Source organism: Diorhabda carinulata, chromosome 1 (assembly GCF_026250575.1).
Source record: "Diorhabda carinulata isolate Delta chromosome 1, icDioCari1.1, whole genome shotgun sequence".
NCBI lineage: Eukaryota > Metazoa > Arthropoda > Insecta > Coleoptera > Chrysomelidae > Diorhabda > Diorhabda carinulata.
This window is the reverse complement of record NC_079460.1, coordinates 28,895,594-28,914,695: the sequence shown is the minus strand read 5'-3', so window position 1 is coordinate 28,914,695 and position 19,102 is coordinate 28,895,594. Positions and strand designations below refer to the sequence as shown.

Here is a 19,102-nt window from a genome sequence, read left to right as displayed (position 1 = left end):
CTTTGTTTGGAAAAAAAATTAAACTACGGTGATTATATTCTTAATTTCTGTCAAGATTTTATATAAGTACGACAAACTATAAATTAGTTGTATAAGATATAAATAAAAATGTATTCGTTGTTGGAGAAATATAGGGAAAAAATACGTAAGGAAGCAGATTGGGTAGGTACGTAATAAATTACATGAAGTGGTTACCTGTGAAAAAGCTATCAGCAACATTGGTGCCCCAATGCTGAAATTTAAACGAACATTTGGATAACTTCAAACGTAATCCAAATGAATTTTTCTTTCAATATGCCACAAAAAATGAAACTTGCGTATACTATTTTAACCCGGAAACCAAAATTGAGTCAAAACTTCATTCGAATAAATATGCCTTTAAGAAAGCAAAAACCTTTTTCAGGCCAATAAGTTCATATTTATAGTATATATAACTGTTTAATGTTTATTGATTATTTATTAAAAGGGAAAACGATAATTGGCCAATATGCTGATTTACTGGCACGTTTTGATGCAATAATTGAGAAAAACGAAGGCATCTTTTGAAGAACCATAAATACCTCATTGGTCTCCTTAGTTGGATGGTAAGGAATTTCAGACCAATGAATTGGTATTTTGTGGAACTTTCAAGAGATTATTAAAATTGGAATCTCGCAGAATTAAGTGCTTAGAGTTAAAAGGAGATTGTGTTGGAATATGAAATATTTTTTTACTGTAAAGTAACTTTGCCATTGAATACTCACTTTTCCGTTGAACTGCCCTCGTACGTGCCGAGTTTGTATTTGTGCCTATTCATTCTATATTGTCTGTTAAGATGTATAGCGAAGTTCAACATACTAGTATTATAGTCTATTTCAGAAAGGTATAGAGTAATAAAATGGGGAATTCCGTCCAGTTCGGCTCAATTTCGGTGTCGGCCATAGGTGTAGATCTTGAAATAGTATTGTTTGTAATATTAAAATTTCCAGTAGTTGCGTGAGAGAATTAGGAAAAGTATGCTTTCTGGCCTGAAGTGTCATTATCGAAATATTATGTAGGGATTACGTAGGTAGTAGATTATACAGTTACGTTTAACAGGTACCGTTTAACCTTCTATTAGTGCCTCTGCCTAATTCCAACCCTATTTCAGATTCGGCTTAACCATGCGCCGTAAGGGCAATGATGCCTTACCCAAAAGTTTTATACCTTTATAAGTATATTTGTTTAGTTTAACGCATCAGTATTTGCTGTAAAGCCGTAAATAGTGTTCATAGTATTATAAGATTAGTAATAAAATGGCGACATTTACACCAACGAAAAAATGTTCCAATAATTCTCCACCATCAGTGAATGATAAACTTATTATTTTAAATATACACGATTGCATAAAAACAATTACCCGAAATTTACTGTACAAGAAACTGTCGACTGATGTTCCCGAATGACTGGAGTTCGAAAATCCACCGTTTTTAAATTATTGCGGGGGAGAAAGATAGCAGACCAAGTGGAACCTCCTAAGAAAAGTCCAGGCAAGCCAGTAAAAGTCCTTGATGAAGATACCAAACGTGTAATTCGAAGAAAAGTTCACTCTTTTTATTTTAAAAAAGAAATACCCACCCTAGATAAGATTTTAATGGAGCTTTGCCAGGATGACAGTATTCCGATGATAACTAAAAAACTTTTATGAACCACTTTCAGAAATATGGATTTTGCCTGGGAAAAGTATAACCGCAAAGCACTTTTACTGGAAAGCGATGACATTTTGTTTGCTGGCGACGAAAATACTTAAGAAGTATAAAGCAGTACAGAACAGAGCGGAAGAAAATCTTTTATCTTGATGAGACATTGATTGATGAAGGTTATACAGTACCAAAAATGTGGCAAGAAAAAAATATAACCAGTGCTCGCCAATCTTTCATGGAAGGCCTGTCAACGGGTATTAAGGTGCCTTCAGGTAAAGGGAAAAGACTAATAATCGTCCATATTGGAAGCGAAGAGGGATTTTTAAAAGAAGGTTTGCTAACCTTTCAATCGTGCCATACGGGAGATTACCAAGAGGACATGGATTCGGATGTTTTTGAAGACTATTTTGGTGAAATGATAAAATATCTTCCGGGGCTGATTTAGTAGTAGTTATGGATAAAGCAAGTTATCATTCTCGAAGCATAGAGAAGACTCTAACTTCATCTTGGAGAAAACAAGAAATTATTGACTGGTTAACCTCCAAAAGTATTTGAAGATAATTTTATAAAAAAAGAACTATTAGCTATAGCAAATTTACACAAACATCGTTTTATGAAATACGCCCTGGAAGATATAGCAGAAAAACATAGTGTAACTGTGCTGCACACATCGACATATCATTGCGAACTAAATCTTATAGAACTCATATGGGCTCAAGTGAAATAGTTTGTAGCAAGATACAACACGACATTCAAAATGAAAGACGTTAAGCTACTGTTTGATCAAGCCATTAAAGAGGTGACACCAGAGAACTGTCGAAAAGCAGTCCAGCATGTTTGTAAAGAAGAGGAGAAAATGTGGGATCTTGACTACTTGATCGATCAACTCGTTAATTATAACGTCAAGAGGAGATGACAGTTCCTCAAATGACGAAGAATATTATGATTTTTTCTAATTTAATTTCTGTATAATGTACTTTTGTATAATGTTCAATAAAAAATAAGTGTACCTAATACTATGTACAAGTACATAATGCCTAATTATTATTCTGTTAAAATAAAATTCTTTCCTTTTTACGAGTATCCTACCGGCACGCCTTTGGCACACTATTTCCAGTGTTTGTGAATGGATAACAATAGGCTTAACCCATATATTGACCCTAACTCGGGTGGTCCTACCTGCACTTGATATAAAGGAAGAATTTTACAATGAAATCAATGCCAAAATATGAAAGTGGCTTAAATATTCGTTGGGTCACTCTGTGATCCCTTTGCATACCTAATGAGATTTTATTACTCTATAACTTTCTGAAATAAACACCCGATTTATCCACCGAATCTTGGGCTGTGCGATTTCTATCCATTTTATTAGGTAAAATCTACATTAAAAAGATCAAGATTTGAGATTGTTGAGCCTGGAAAAGCAAAAGCGGTACGCACCTTGAAAGAGAAGAATAAAAGGTTCGCATGAAGTCTTGGAGGGATAGAGGAGGGAAGGGCTATATATTGAAGGTAATAATACGTTATCATGTATGAATAGAAAATATAATTTCTGGTGTCATTCTCGTTAGTTACAATTCCGTAAAATGCGAACTTTTTCAAACACCCAACATGAGTTTCGTCATCACTTGTATCATCATTACATCCCTCATCGATCTCTGAATATCCTCTAATATAACTATAACATTTTATCTTTTCAAAACTTGGTTAACTGAGATCAAGGTTATTAGTCTGACAATGAGCATTTACAAATTTTCCAGTCTTGTATATTTACTGTTCATAAATTTTTTGCAAATTGTGCTCTTTGGTGAAGCAGTAAATATAAGTACTAGAAAATATATAACTAACATGTAATGGTGAGATCGTCGATTATTTGGTGGAGTATTTTTTATTATAATGAATTTATATTTTCATTTTAACTTTTTGAAATCGGTAAACTTAAAGTAAAACATGTTTAAGCACTTTAAGTATTTATTGAACATTTCAATTTTTTACCAACATCACATTCACTTAATTTTATCAAGCACAACAACATAACTATGTTTTGAGATCCGGGAACCGATATATACTGATATGAATAGCATACCGATTAAGTTTAAAAAATGACTTTGGGTTGAAAATATAAATTCTTTCGATCATCTCGAAACAAATTCATTAAGTTCTCGGCTAAATTAACTCCATTTTTTCATAAACAATTTACGTGTTCAACTGACCATCCTCACTCGTTTTATTTGTTGGAAATAAAATTTTTCAATCCTTTTGTGTGTACTCTGAATTCAAATTTAAGTTTGTAGATTGGAACTTGGAGTCTCTTATAGTTAAATAGACAAGTATGTGGCCAATTAAACTATTGAAAAAATTATGCTCTTAATCATTTATACCAGTTCTCAAATTCATTGACATTAATCACCACAGAATTTTACGAATACAAATTTGTGAAAATTCGACATAGCAATAGCAATAGCAATAAATTTGTGGAACCCAAAATTAAAAGACGGATTAGAATCGCAAATATGTCCGAGAATTATAAAACAGAGGATCAGTGAAATTTATAGGTCTTAGCATGGTAAATGTACGATTTTTCTATTGCAATACGAAGAAAAGCCGGAAAACACGATTTTCGTGTAAAAATTGTTTGTCCCTGACACGTTCTAAGTCATTCTGATAGTTTAGTAAGCTACAACATGATATAAAAACAATTTAATTTCTCATTTTTATTATTTTATTAGTGTGTCCATGTTTAGTTTTATTAAAAAGTTCTTTTTGATGCATAAAAAATTTTTATCTTCAAAACTGAATGGTTAATGGCAATATAAATCAGGAGTATCTGTCCGGTCGGACACTTCATTAGAACTTCTTAACATTGTCTTTACCATCTGATATACATATATATATATATATATATATATATATATATATATATATATATATATATATATATATATATATAAAGTTTGCAGTAGGTACTTTCAGATTCTGAGAAATGATTCTAATAACAATCTTCTTTCACACTATCGTTAAAATGTTTTCCTCCAAGTTTTACTATGCGAATCAATGATATAACGTTTGTCATTATCACTACAATGATGTAACATTATGTAATCGAATCTACTTCGCTAACGTTTGTTATAATTATTAACAAACAAGAAGTCTTTTTCAAATTTATCGAATAAATTCAATTATCGACAAGTGACAGATTATCTAACGGAGGAAGTAAATAAATTCGGCCGACCTTTAATAGAATCTCTTGGTGTAAGGAAGTGAACATAAAAGATTTGTTACATTACTTAAACGGGATGTTAAACTTAATTATATCAATGACTACAACACAGATGTGATATATTCAATTGTTATTAGACGACAGTCGAGATATTTTATCAAAAATAATATAAGCTTTAAATACAGAAAATGATGAGATATTAATCTTAAACATGTTTATATCTCATATTCAAATAGAAAGTATATTTTCCTATTCAAATCACCGTCATTAGTCGCTTGGACAAATACAAAAAAAACTACATTTAAAAGCATACTATCATGCAGAATATTGTATTAGCTACAATTTGATGAATCATTACTGTATGTAGGCTCAACCACAAATAATCGTAAAGTAAAAAAGAAAAGTACAACGTCGAATTTTCATTGTAGAATGAACGCTGCTTTAGAAATATTTGAATGACATTTTCTTTTGTTAATGCAATATTTTCGTTATTTCTTAATTTTTAAACTGGCAATGTGATTATTCACTGCAAAAACAGTGCGAGTAACATAACGTCAATATGCTCATACAATCCAGATGCTGATATAATTGACTTTAACCTTCCGGAACTGGCGTTCAGATTCTGGGCACGGCCACTGACGGCGGACTGTGACTCCGCATATGTTTCTGTCGCACGGAGAATGTTGTATACCATATTCATCAGATTAATAAGAATAACGATAAAAAACTTTTAATATTTATTAAACTATAAAATATATAAATTCAAATAAAATATTTTGATTCTGAAAAATAAAAATAATTGCATATAAAGTTGAAAATTAATGTAAATTACATTCGCTACAAATACAAGTTAAATGTCCCAGACACATGAACATGCCACAAGTCTGGCATGAAAAACGCGTAGGTCGGTTTTTCTTTCGGTCACAGTGTGCATAACGTCCAGACTATTTTCAGCATCATTTACAGGTTGCAGATTTTGTATTACATATATTTCCTTTAGTCTAATCGTTATAGTTTTGGGAATATTGGTCTGTACTACTCGACTACAAAGATAATTTTCGGCTATTTGAGAAATTAGCAAATGCAAAAACTGTCTTCTTGTTATTTTTTGGCCAATGTTTTGTAAATGAAAAAGTACCATTGAATTAACTCCGGCTATATTGAGTAATGAGTAAAAAATTACCATCGGCCATCGTTTCGTATTTCTAGCAGTCATATGATGCGCACCATTTGTCTAGAGTATTTACACCACCCTTGGAATTGTTGTAATCTATAATCACTTCTGGTTTTCCTGTTAGTTCGTCAATTTTATCATCATGATGAAGACTTGATATCAGTAAGACGTTTTTGCTCTTCTTGGGGATATAAGAGACCAACGTTAAATTTGAATCGTAAGCAAACATACTTGAACCTATTGTGGCCTTTTTAATGGATTCGAAATTTCTAAAGGTATCTCTCGCTTGTTTTTTCTAACAGTACCTAAAAATATGAGTGAAATCCGTGAACAGAGTACGGACTAGAGGAATACTGGTAAACCAGTTATCATATGTCACATTTCTCTTAGAATGTCTGATTGGTTCAACTAGTCGTTGAACAAGGACTAAAGGAGTGTTGTTATTTGTTACACAGCAGTGTTGATTAAAATCAATCTAGGTTTTTTATATACATTTTATTTACATCTTCATATATATACATCATCTATCACTTATATCTTATAAAACCAACCATGTGCTAAAAACCCGGTAAAACCATATATTAACTTAACCTTACTTTTTTTCAATAATAATCAACTACAAAAACAAAAACTATGTACATAGAACATTAAACTACTATTTCTACAAATCAAGCGCCATCTCTATAAGAAAGCATTAACTTAAAATAACTCCTAAAGATTTCTATTATAACAAGGAGAATTGTCCAAAGAGTGAGGTTCATCCGGCTGTTTACCAACATAAACCTCCAAATTGCTCGTATAAAAAGTTTTGGAATCCACCATTGCAAAATTTTCAAGCCTTATTTATTTGGCTTACTGGGAATGTATCAATGTATGAAATCAAAGATATCTTTGATTGGAGCCAACTTGTCCGTAGATTTTCTTTCCAACCGTGTATCTATATCATCAAAACGTAAATGTTGTAAGGCGGATTCGTTCAACACCAGTTCCATTGTTCTTCCACAACTCTTTGGCATTTAGACGACTTCACTTGAGAACACCTCCCAAATAGAGTAAGCTAATCATAATAATAATTTTCTTGATCTCTGTATTTTTGGAACATTCATATTTGGATGATATTTTGAAGAGGCGAAAAAATAAGTCCTGGCTATTTTGTATGTTTTTTTTTAACTTTCAATTGATTTATGTGATTTATCCATTTTCCCCTTTCTTCCTGGGAAAAATATTTTTGATTTTGTTTCGCTTCGTACTGTATTAATCTATTTGATAAAATCAAAAACAATAACTTGTAAAGAGTTCTAACTATATTAATATTTTAAACGTAAAGAGATGAAATATACCAAATGTATCAGAATACAATATCCTACTAATAATTCAATTAATGGCATTGTAGAATTCTTCAATTGTGCAATATGTCCTATAAATAAATTGAAATAAATGAATTTAAATAAAAAAAATGTTAGATTTTGACATAAAATATGAAATTGATATAAAATCATAACAATTATAGACTTAGCGTTTGAAAAAATTATCAGAAGCTACAAGTAGTACGGTCCTGTATATATTCCTTGTGAATTTTTCTGCCACAACATTGTTAGTGGGAAATTCGAATGGCCAACAAATTGAGTAAATTTATTGTAATTTTAAAACTTTTTCAAATTCTCAAAATGTTTGTTAAAAACTATGATAGTGTTGCTTCGGAACATTATTCATATTCTAATATTTTTGTTTTCTGGAAATTATTTTTTTTATAACCAGCACCCGACCCATTTGGACTATGTGTTATCAAGAAAATATATACAAAGTAGCTCTTAATTTTGACCACAGAAAGAAATGGACAAAATCCACTAAACAACCTGAATATCCGTTAAGAAGACTGTAAAACCCCAAAAATGTAGTACATATAGAATCTACTTGCGATGACCTCTAGATATTCTTGGTGTTCTAGTTTTCGAATTTTTTCATTAATGTCAGCTAGGGACCAACAATTTTATAAAACATTTTTCTTCATAACGGTAGCTGGATCAACGCTACCGAAACGTTGACAAAAAAGATTGTGTATTGATTTACCAAAAAAAAAACAGAAAGAATATACCATAATATACCTTAAGAAACATAAAAAATATATTGGTTGTTCAGTCGTGCTGAATTATTGATAATTTTTAATTTTTTTCAGTTTGTCTAGTTTTTAATGAACTTGAAAAAGTTTTACAATATTTGAAAATCTGAGTTCGCAATAATAAATTGAAAATGTACTGCCTATGACTCCAACAGATTGCATTTCTTGCATACCACTCGGGAAGAATTTTTTCTATTTTTCCAACAATTTTATTTTTCAAATTTAATATTATTTTATTATCTGAAATTTTCCCTATATTTTTGTCAAAGCTATTAAGTACGATCATGGTGAAATTTTTCAATAATGTTGGTGGAGTTTTCAATGCACACTTATCATTTAAAGAATAATTCTTATAGAATATAAGAAGCTCTTGTCCACTGTTTATGTCATCAGAAGCTTCTAAACTGACTTTACAGTCTTTGCAATTGAAGCCATCTAAACATTTATTTAATTAAATAAAATCATATCCTGAGCTTAAAGCTGCTAGCACTACTGGATTCGTATCGCTTAGAACACGATAACAGGGTTTTGTTGAATGTAAACGTGTACTATTCAGGGTATCAAATAAATTGTTCATGGTTAGAACAAAGTTAGCCGTATTTTTAGCAGTACTTGAAATAAGTTCACCAATTTCTGAATAAAACAAAAGCATAATTTTCATGTATTACTTGAGAATGGAGGAAATTATAATTTTCTCCCTAATTGTTACTATTTTGTCAATCTGATATGGCATAGAATATAGTATTATAACGATATTATAATATGTGATAAAAAAAACATATACATATACATTTGAACAGGTGAAATTTTTGCCTTATTGACAGGATAATTTCCAAATATAAACACACATACACCTTATTATTATGTGCTTAGTTCATAAACAAAAAAATAACAAAAAATACTATTTCAATTTTTGTGAAATATTAAAGTTCAGTCCTTTGTATTCGGTTAGTTGTGTTTACGTATAAGTTTGAAATATTCTTTTTGTCTTTACAGGTGGCTTCTAAGTTTAAATTTAGGTATGATTCAAGTACTTTTGATAAGTTTATAAGATTGAATGAATTTGGAATTTGTAGTAAATCATTGTACTACCTACTTATGTTTAGTATTGAACATTTGTAAACAGTCATTTATTCACATTCACTATTTTTTATTGCTTTATGAAAAATAATTGTCTTAAGAATAAATAACCCGAGTGTATGATCCATTTTTGACATCTGGTAGGGTCATTCACAGGAAATCAGTACATCTAATCTCTTACTTAACCCACACTTGAAATAAACACACTTATTTTCAGACATTTCTAAAAAATTGAAAAGAAGAAGTAGTTCGCTAAATATACAGTTTTTTTTTCGAAATTGTAAGTTGTAGCTTTTATACATCTAGCGCCTCTTATAATTTGAACATATTAACTAAGAGTGTAGTGATGTATATTAATTTATTGTCATAATATCCACTTACCTTAAAAATGAAATATATATCCAAGTTCAAAGATTCTCAAATAAACAAATAAAAAAATAATCCAAATGCACAACCAACGAAACTCAACAATAACACAACGAACAGAATACAATAATGAACTCAAATCGCAACTTTGCTATAGGCACCCAAAATAAGAAACTTTACAACACAGCTTAAGGGTTGAATATAGTATTTTAAATAATTTTGGCACCATCTGCTATTGGGGTAATTCGGCAACCAAAGCTAAGAAAACACGTAATTCAAACTACGACGTACAGTAAGAAAAGACGTACTGTGGACGCCAACTCTCCACTGCCATCTATTGGTGGCGTCCACCTCGCCAAATGATATCCTCATATGGTTAACCTACTATCCTATTCTTTATAAAATGGTATTGGTATATCCGTCGTATGGTTTTATATTATCTACTTTTGATTTCAATAATCCTCAGTTGATTGAACGCTCTTCATATTGAGAAGTAGCCATTGTTATTTGATCTAATTCAATTGTACTACTGAATTCACTGCTTTCAGTTTTTGTTTAATTTATGTTGAGGTTCTTGAAAAGTACTAATATATTTTCAGGATCATTCATCAATTAGATAAATATGTTGAAAATTTGTTATATGCAATGTCTTAACAACTTTCCGTTTCCCTCAGAAGAGCAATTATAAGAAAAGGCGCGAAGGAACTTGAGACTTACCTTGATGGTAGATTGCTACTTCTTCCCCGAGACTCGTTACTTGGGTGGTTGATTCTATGATCACTTGTTTGCTCACTAAATATACATAATGATCGTAAAATACGCATTACGACGTAGAATCGAAGTCTATTATACGAACAGATAGCGAATGAAAGAAAATACTTTTTCATTTTCAAAGACCCATGCGTATCCTACTAACTGCGCCTGTTCTAACTTATGATAATAAAGATCGGCTTTTAAAAAATATACGAAGTATAATTGATATATTAAAAACGAATAGTGAACAAAAGCTAAGACAAGACTGATTATACAATGAATTTTGAAGAATATATAAGATTACAAGAGTATGAAGATAATACTTCATTACTCAGAAGAGTCTCTTTTTACTGCAGCTATAATGATAAGGTGTCCTTGTCACCCGGTTTTTATTTTTTCTAGCATAACATAATATTATATCCTACAAAATGAATCACTGGGATTAAAAAATTCCACAGTTAGTGTCTCATTCTCACAAACAAATCTTATTACGACAACCTTATTATGCTGATTTTTTCTTACAATTTAATAGATTAGTTAGTTATAGGAGCACATTATTGTTAATTGTTAGCATTTTTCTTTTTATCACTTGAGCTTTTATTGTTCGAAGTAAATTTAAACTGTTCCAGCTAATTAAGTTATCGTCTCAGTGGTGACATAATGAATAATGAGATTTAAAAAGTCTCTTAATGATTACAATGAAATTCACAACCCTTCCAGATAATTTGACTGCATGGTTTAAAAAAATAATGGAATCTGTTTAGCTGAAGCTATGTTAATCTTTGTTGCAGGTCCATTCTTAGGGGATATAGCAATAGGAGAAGGTGGAAAAATCCCTGCCAGGTTGGTAATACTAGTCAGTAAGATTTATATACAGTTATAGATCCAATTACCTACTTTCTATATTTTGGGACTATTGGTGCAGTTATGGAAAGTTTGAAATTGGACATTTTTAGCGTAAACATATTATGAACGTTATGTAGTTAGAACCGTTTGTAAGTTGCTGCTCTCTGGCCAGAATATATCTAGTGAATGACATACAAGATCCTTTACGACATCCAAGTACTAGTTTGAGAGTTGTTTAGAGCTTTTGGAGTTAAAGCCAATAGATAGAGCTTAATTAGTTGTCTTACCAACATCTAAAATTTCATATTTTATTGTAGATCCGAATAAATCTTTTGATATCATTGGCAGTAAATTGTGCTGTCAGGTCTTAATCAGAGCTGGTGGAATGACAGATTCTCTACTGGAAGTTAATAATTCAAAGGATATATTTTGTGAAATTGTCTTCCAGTATCTCTGTTGTGTATCCAATAATTTGAATTCATCTCATTTCATTTTTTTTGCATTTTCTCTACCATGTTTCTACTGTCATTCTTAGATGCGTTTATACAACTGATAAACTGGTGAATTCTTATTATTTGTTTCAGAATGCGGAGGACTATTAATAATCAAAAGTTTCCCATAGATCCGCCCGTACATGAATTCGAACCTAATTTTGATTTAAAGAGGAAGAGCACTGCCAGCTACGAAAAACGTCGGTTTACTAGGGCAGCAACTGCCAGAAAAGAAAGAGTTTGGGATTATGGAGTAATACCGTACGAAATAGATGGAAATTTCAGTGGATTGCATAAAGCTCTATTCAAGCAGGCAATGAGGCATTGGGAAAATTTTACATGTGTAAAATTTGTTGAAAGGATCAGGGATGAACATCAAAATTACATCATTTTTACAGAAAAGCCATGTGGGTATGTAAATAATTTGTTATATATAGTTCAGTATACGTAGAAGTGAATTGAAAAATATCTTACGTTTTATAATAATAGCTTCAACAGACTTTAATAACATATTATTTAATTTGTCCAGTTAGGAAACAGCTTATAATGCAAAGCATTCAGAAATTTACCTATTATACCTATATACCATCTATAAACTAACAATAACATTTTAATTGAGAAATTTTCATATAAATACGAGGGCCGTTTTTCTTTTAATAGCCAATAGGCTATAAATAAAAGGCAAGTTCATATAAAACAATAATTTTATCACCAAAAGATTGGTACACTCATGGTTACTTTTTGACATAATCAAATTTTGTCATATCTGTGGACAAGCTTTTCGATACCCTCTTCAAAGAAAACTGCCGCCAATGTAGCCTAACCGTTCAGTAACAATAGAATACAAAACAGACCTTGAAACTTCTGAAAATTCCGTCGACAAAGCAGTAATGGTGAATCTGCGGTTTTCTTTAATCATTCTGTCAACTCGTTGAACTAGATCATATGAAACAACAGTTTGCGTCCTTGGTCCCCTTCATCATGCCAATCATTACAGCCATCTTTACTTTTGAGTTTTCCCCTTACACACGACTCATTCTCCGATGGATTTCTGCAGCACTATAACCTTCGGCCTGTAGAAAAATTGTCACTCTTATGGCAGACATATTTACAGGACTGTAGCACAACGCCGACTGACGCCTGAATGTAAATAATGGCGGAGTGTGTAGTGTGAAAGCTTCGTAGTCAAGATTTCCGTAACATGGATCATTTTCTGATTTACCCCCCCCCCCTCTTTGAATCCCTTCATCCATTCGACAACGCATGTTTTTGAAATACACTTTACATATAAACTGCATCTTGAGTAGGATTTCCGAGGATCAAATTTCACTCAAAATTGAATTACGTTGCTTGTAATGTGAGTCACACATTTTCAGAGACACTATAAAAATTAAAAAAAAAAACGTGCTATTGACTTTAAACTTGAAGTAAGACTGGAAAAAGAGCCCCTTTGCTAGATATAGGCGGATGAGGCAGTGTTGCCAATTCCCAAGGTGTGACTTAATTCTCGGAACTTCATTGTCATACGTCGTATAATCCATTCGATGATTACATATTTGTTGTAACAATTTTTATTCAACAAATTTTCATATATTTGTTGCTAGGTGAAACAGCTTAGTAATGCCCCTATTAATAAATTTAATATAGATATTTCATTATAAATATAGCTTATCTGGTTTGCCACGTGCGCATCAATTATATGGGTAAGCAATATCTAGCCAGTGGTATATCGTAGCAAATTTTGTCAATGATCACAGATATAAGTTAAAAATATTCTATCTCTTCTTTGAAACCGACAGACACTTGGAAAATTTCCTATAAATCGATGTGAGAAAAGATTTTTTATTTTATCGATATTGGTATTATTCTCAAATTGTTATTTTCAATTTTCGTTTTTTTATTCTATTACATTAATCACTTTTTTGGTGTGTACTGACGATAGTACTTTGTATGTCCTTGACAAAGACGATTGAATTTAGAAGGTTGCTGATGTTAATACTTGTAAATGTAGTGAAAATAATAAATAATAAATGAATTTGTTATTATTTGTGTTTTTAGGTCAATTATTATGAATTAAGACTATAAAATAAACATGAACTTCTATTTTCAATAACATGACAAATGTACAAAATAATGTTAATTAATTAAGACAAATTGCATATTAACGAATTTTTGAAAGTTACTCAGGGTTCTGATTGAATTGATTTTAAATTTAATGAATTTATTTATCTATCTGTAATCAGATATACAATAATTTGTATACTTGATGTGCCAACGAAAAGTAGCGAACATAACTGTGGACGTTATAAATTTCTAAACAAGTGGTGATACATCGACATTGAAGTGGGCACATTTAACCATTATACTTGTATACGTTACTTTATATGCACAGTCGTCTCCTCAAAAAAATTTAAATGCTAAATGTGTTGAATGATACCTTTATGAAACGATTTTTGACAATAATCTAAGTTTTATTTATATTTTAATAATTTTAGATGTTAAGAATAAAAACTAGAAATTAAAATGCTTATTTTCCCAACAAATATTTATTGGAAATACCCGGCACTTTATAACACACTAACTGTATTATTGTTGCCATGCTTAAGTATCTTGTCATTATTTATTTTTTATTATTGATTTTTTCTTTGAATGTCCATCAATAAATGATAAATGATAAAGTTTAACAAGTACTTAGTACAAGTAGAACAAAATTGAAGGTGCACTTACTTACTACCTTGTGTTGTTCAAATTATGTATTCAGGAGAAAACAGACATTTGAGAATTTATTTCAAAAATGTTGAACGTGCTAGAACCACAGCGCACTTAGTAAATGAAAATCAGCAAAATAAAAGCATTGGTCATCAGTATGTTCCAAAGTTTATGAACATATTTATGTAAATGGGTACCATGGAAAAGAAATGATGCAAATCTTGGAGACCGATCAAGAATGGGGCAGTCGAGTTTACATTTTTTGATCACTAACAGGTGAATAATACCAAGTCGATAAGAAAAGTAGCTCAGGCTAGTGTTGATCTAATTTCAAAGTCCCACAAATTCAATCTTCATAAAATACGATTAGTATAGAAACTACAGGACAAGTACCACTTGTTTTTGACCAATGTTCTATTGTAGCTGTTATTTGTTCTATGTTTTTTATCTCTGAATTTTACTGGTGATTTGCTGTTTGCAATAATCGAGTTTATTGCCAGAGAAATAATGTACAGAGATTTGACCCTTGTGGTATGCCATTTTCTTGTGTCTTCTATTGGGAGTATAATCCTTCTACTCGTACTTGATACTGACGATGTTCTAGGAAATTAGAGATATATTTCAATATATATATATATATATATATATATATATATATATATATATATATATATATATATATATATATTGACCAGTCGTAGAGTGTTTCAATCATTAAATATTTCCAGACTGTATCGTACGCTTTACGAAAATCAAAAAATATTGTTTTATTGCAAAAGCCTCATGGATGTCTGATTCTAAATCTACAAGATTATCAAACGTGGACCCATCTTCACGAAAGCCCATATATGTATCACCAATATGCGAAAACCACACTGTTAGGGTACTATTAATTTTTCTGATTGCAAATCTCATAAGAAGTATGTTGTTAATTATCTTCGCAAGAGCTTTACCCATGCTATATGTTAGTGTTATATGTCTAATGTTTCTAGATGTGATTTCGGTTTACTTTGCTTAAAATGGGAATTATGATAGAGGTTGTCCATATTTTAGGGAGTTTCTCTTTTCTCATTATTAGATTATATATCTTTAGTAAATTGTTGTTGTTTGGTTCGGTTATTCAAATTTCTCAAAAAATAAGATAATATTGTCAGGGCCTGCACAGAGTATTGTAATAAATACTCGCGTTTATCAATGATTATTGCGATGTTTAGATTGTTCGTCTGCTGGATATTGTTAATGTTTATTCATTGCTTCTTTGTCTTATTTCAATAATTCCAAAAAACTTGTGTATAGTTTGATTCGCTAGAATATTTTTGGTATTGCTAAGATGTTTGTTATTTCGTTTCAGTTTTAATAAACTATGTTATTGAGCTCCAGAAAATTTATTATATCGGATTGTTTTGGCGTAGATATTCTTTTGACCTTTTCCCATATAGTGGACATTGGAGTTAAGCTATTTATTGTTGAAGCATATTCTTTCTTTTATTACTGTTTGGCCTTTTTAATAGTGCTTCTAGCAATGGCACTCAAGCATTTAAACTCGATTGAGTTTTGCTCTGTTTTGTTTCTTTGAATCTGTTAAAAGCTTCTTCATGGATTTTTTGCAGTTGCAGTTTGTTATTATGGTCGTATTGTCCGATATATTCGTTTGCTATGTGTGTTACTAGTTCGTTAAAAAAGTGCACTTCTTGATCGATGTCTGCATTTTCATTTATTAATGGAGATTTTCTTCAATTAATTCTCGAAATTTGCTCCAATCTGCCAAGTTAATTTTCCATTTTGTTGTTTGATGCGGTATAATCTCCTCTTCATTAATGATTATTATGGGATAATGGTCACTATAATATTAATACGTTGATACATTCCAATTTAGTTTTGATGAGAGAGATGGATGACATATTGTCATCAAAAATTTGTTAGCTCAGAAGAGCTCCAAATGTGATTGGGGGAATTAAAATCTCCTACTATTTATTAACTGAGAACTGGAATTTGTTTGTGTGTCTTTCACTCTTACGGCAACTGTTTCAATTCATGATATAAGATGCATTTATGTTACATCTATTGTATTTTTGATATGGGTTGCTACTCCTCTACTAGCTATTTTTGCATTTTCTCCATTTTTAACAAAACCAATTTTTTAATTTTCAAATAAATCTATAAGCTCTTCATAGGTTAAAGGATAATTATTGTCTGTTTTCTCAAAAACTACTTCAGTGTAACTTAACATTCCTTCTAATGTCTTTTTTTATTAAGTATTTCCGGTTTATTTCATTTTCTTCAGGTTATTTTTTGTTTTTGTGAAAGTAAGTGGATGTCAGATGTTGTATGTGATGGAGAGAGCTCTGCTGCAGTTCTTTTAATCTGTGGTTTGGTCGTTTCAATTTGGCTTTTTTCGACTGTCATGTGCGGTTTATACTTTTTTCGATGGAATTAACTACTTGAGCATTCAAGGTTTATGGTTCGATTCGGTTTGAGTATCTGATTGATCCTGTTGATCATGCGAAATGTTTGTTACATCTTGGATCGATTATCGTCTGAATTTTCTGGTGGCATTATGGTCTTTGGGTTGGGTGCGCTGAAGTTGTTATAGTATTTGGGAAGTCTTTCATAGCATGGGTTTATTGTTTGCACTGTAAGCATTCTTGATTATCATTGGACAAAAATATTTTATAAGAGGGTTGTTCGTATGTGATCGAGAATGAACCTGGAAGAGATTGGTTGTTCAATGGAGATATAAATATTTGTCTTCTAAAACTAAGAAAATGCTGAAATGCTGGATCTGAGATGCCTATTCGCAGGAAGGATAAAGGTGACAGGATTAATTCCTAGTTTTTGTTTTGATACGATAAATCTTTGACTTGGAGTGACTAGTCAACGTGCCTGTAGTAATTGTTGGTCAATTTTCATTTGCCAAATATATACATATTCTGTTATTAAATAACTTTCAGCAAAAAATAATATTCTTTGGTTATATTGTTTGGCTAAGAGCTCAGAATTAATCTTCTAACCCAGAGTTTTCGATGGCATCAAATAGGATAGTGTGATTTCTCGAAGGAAAGTTACTTGTTGGTTGATTCGCTACTGAACACTATATTTTTGGTTGTTGAGTTGTATTTTTAGTGGGCGTAAACTCATTTTGAGGTATGTTGGCATCCACTATTGCATTTCATTCAAATATTTCAATACGGATCTGACAGAATACTTTCTACCAAGTATCAAATCAAGAGTTAATTTTGGTTGAATTCTTAATTGTTTATTTATTCCTGTTTAATAAAAAGTTAAACTGGACTCTTACTGTTTGTTATGATTCGCTTTGGAATTAACACTGATTGGTTTAAACTACTTATTTTATTTATCGAATTGGAAAACTCGACTGTACACTACGACGGTTCAATACGGAATAGGGCAAACCTTAGTTATCAATAGAACATCGATTACCATTATCATATATAGAATCGCTCAATAAAGTTACTCAGAAAGAGAACGTTGTTTTAAGAAAATTAACTCTTTAGGTATTTTTGATTATCAGACCACGTCTCGAAGTTGATTATATTAATTTATTAAATAATATATTATCAGAATGTTATTTTTATTTATTATTTTTAAATCAAAATTTAGTTAGTGACGATATTAAAAAGTTTCATGCCGAAAATAAACTTAGTAAAGTTGGAATACTAAAAAGGGATGGAATATCTATTGAAATATCTAAATTCAGCTCTTTCAATCTGTATACATATGTTAGCTTTTATACGAGAGAAATCGTTAAGAAAACAAAATTGTACATAGGAGAAATAAACGTGATCAAATGGAACTAAACAACGAGTACTGATTAGAGGACGAGATACTCAAATATATGGAAAGAAGATTTGGCTACATGTTCAATAGACAAGAAGGAAACAGCGAAAAGTAAAATATATAAATACATTCGACCAACTCACAACATTATAACGTTAATAATATAAGAACAACTAAATCTAATATCATTTAAAAAAGAATAATTAAGTTACAATAACTTGACTAGAATTTAGAAATAATCTTTTTTTTTAGATGCTGTTCTTTTGTAGGAAAAAGAGGTAATGGGGGTCAGGCTATTAGTATAGGAAAAAACTGTGATAAATTTGGAATTATAGTGCACGAACTCGGACATGTTGTTGGTTTTTGGCATGAGCATACAAGACCTGATAGAGACAGACATGTTAACATTATTAGAGAAAACATAATGAGTGGTAAGTTTATTTAGTAGTGGAATAATATATAGATAATATTTGGAAAACTGTGGAGATCAATTTCCATACATATAAGAAAGCATTTATATATATATATATATATATATATATATATATATATATATAAATTCTTTCTTATATTTCACTGATTTCGGAAAATAGATAAGTTTATACAATCAATAAATTAAGGTAGACTTAGGTAGAATCTCGATAATCATAAATCAAGATTTGAATACATTTTCAAAATTTGTAAAACCAAAAACCACAAGGAGCATTTTATAACTCAATAATATTAAAGATATGATAAATATGTGAAAAATACGATATTGGTTTATGAATTCTCACATTTTGGGTAGTTATATTATATTCCAATGACTAAACTATTCTGTTATTAGGACATACACCACAGTGGTGTATGTACTCCAGACACTCTTCTCAAATATTTATCTGTTAA

The 19,102-nt window shown here is 30.8% G+C and overlaps 1 protein-coding gene across 1 annotated transcript in view; it reads left to right on the top strand.

Moving 5' to 3' along the window:
* Window positions 1-19,102, top strand: part of LOC130901782 (protein tolkin-like) — a 45,445-nt gene that overhangs the window by 15,995 nt on the left and 10,348 nt on the right. Inside the window, exons 3-5 of the mRNA XM_057813383.1 lie at window positions 11,165-11,216; window positions 11,804-12,121; window positions 18,470-18,648. Of these exons, the coding sequence (XP_057669366.1) occupies window positions 11,165-11,216; window positions 11,804-12,121; window positions 18,470-18,648 (549 nt within the window). The remainder of the gene's footprint in view (window positions 1-11,164; window positions 11,217-11,803; window positions 12,122-18,469; window positions 18,649-19,102) is intronic.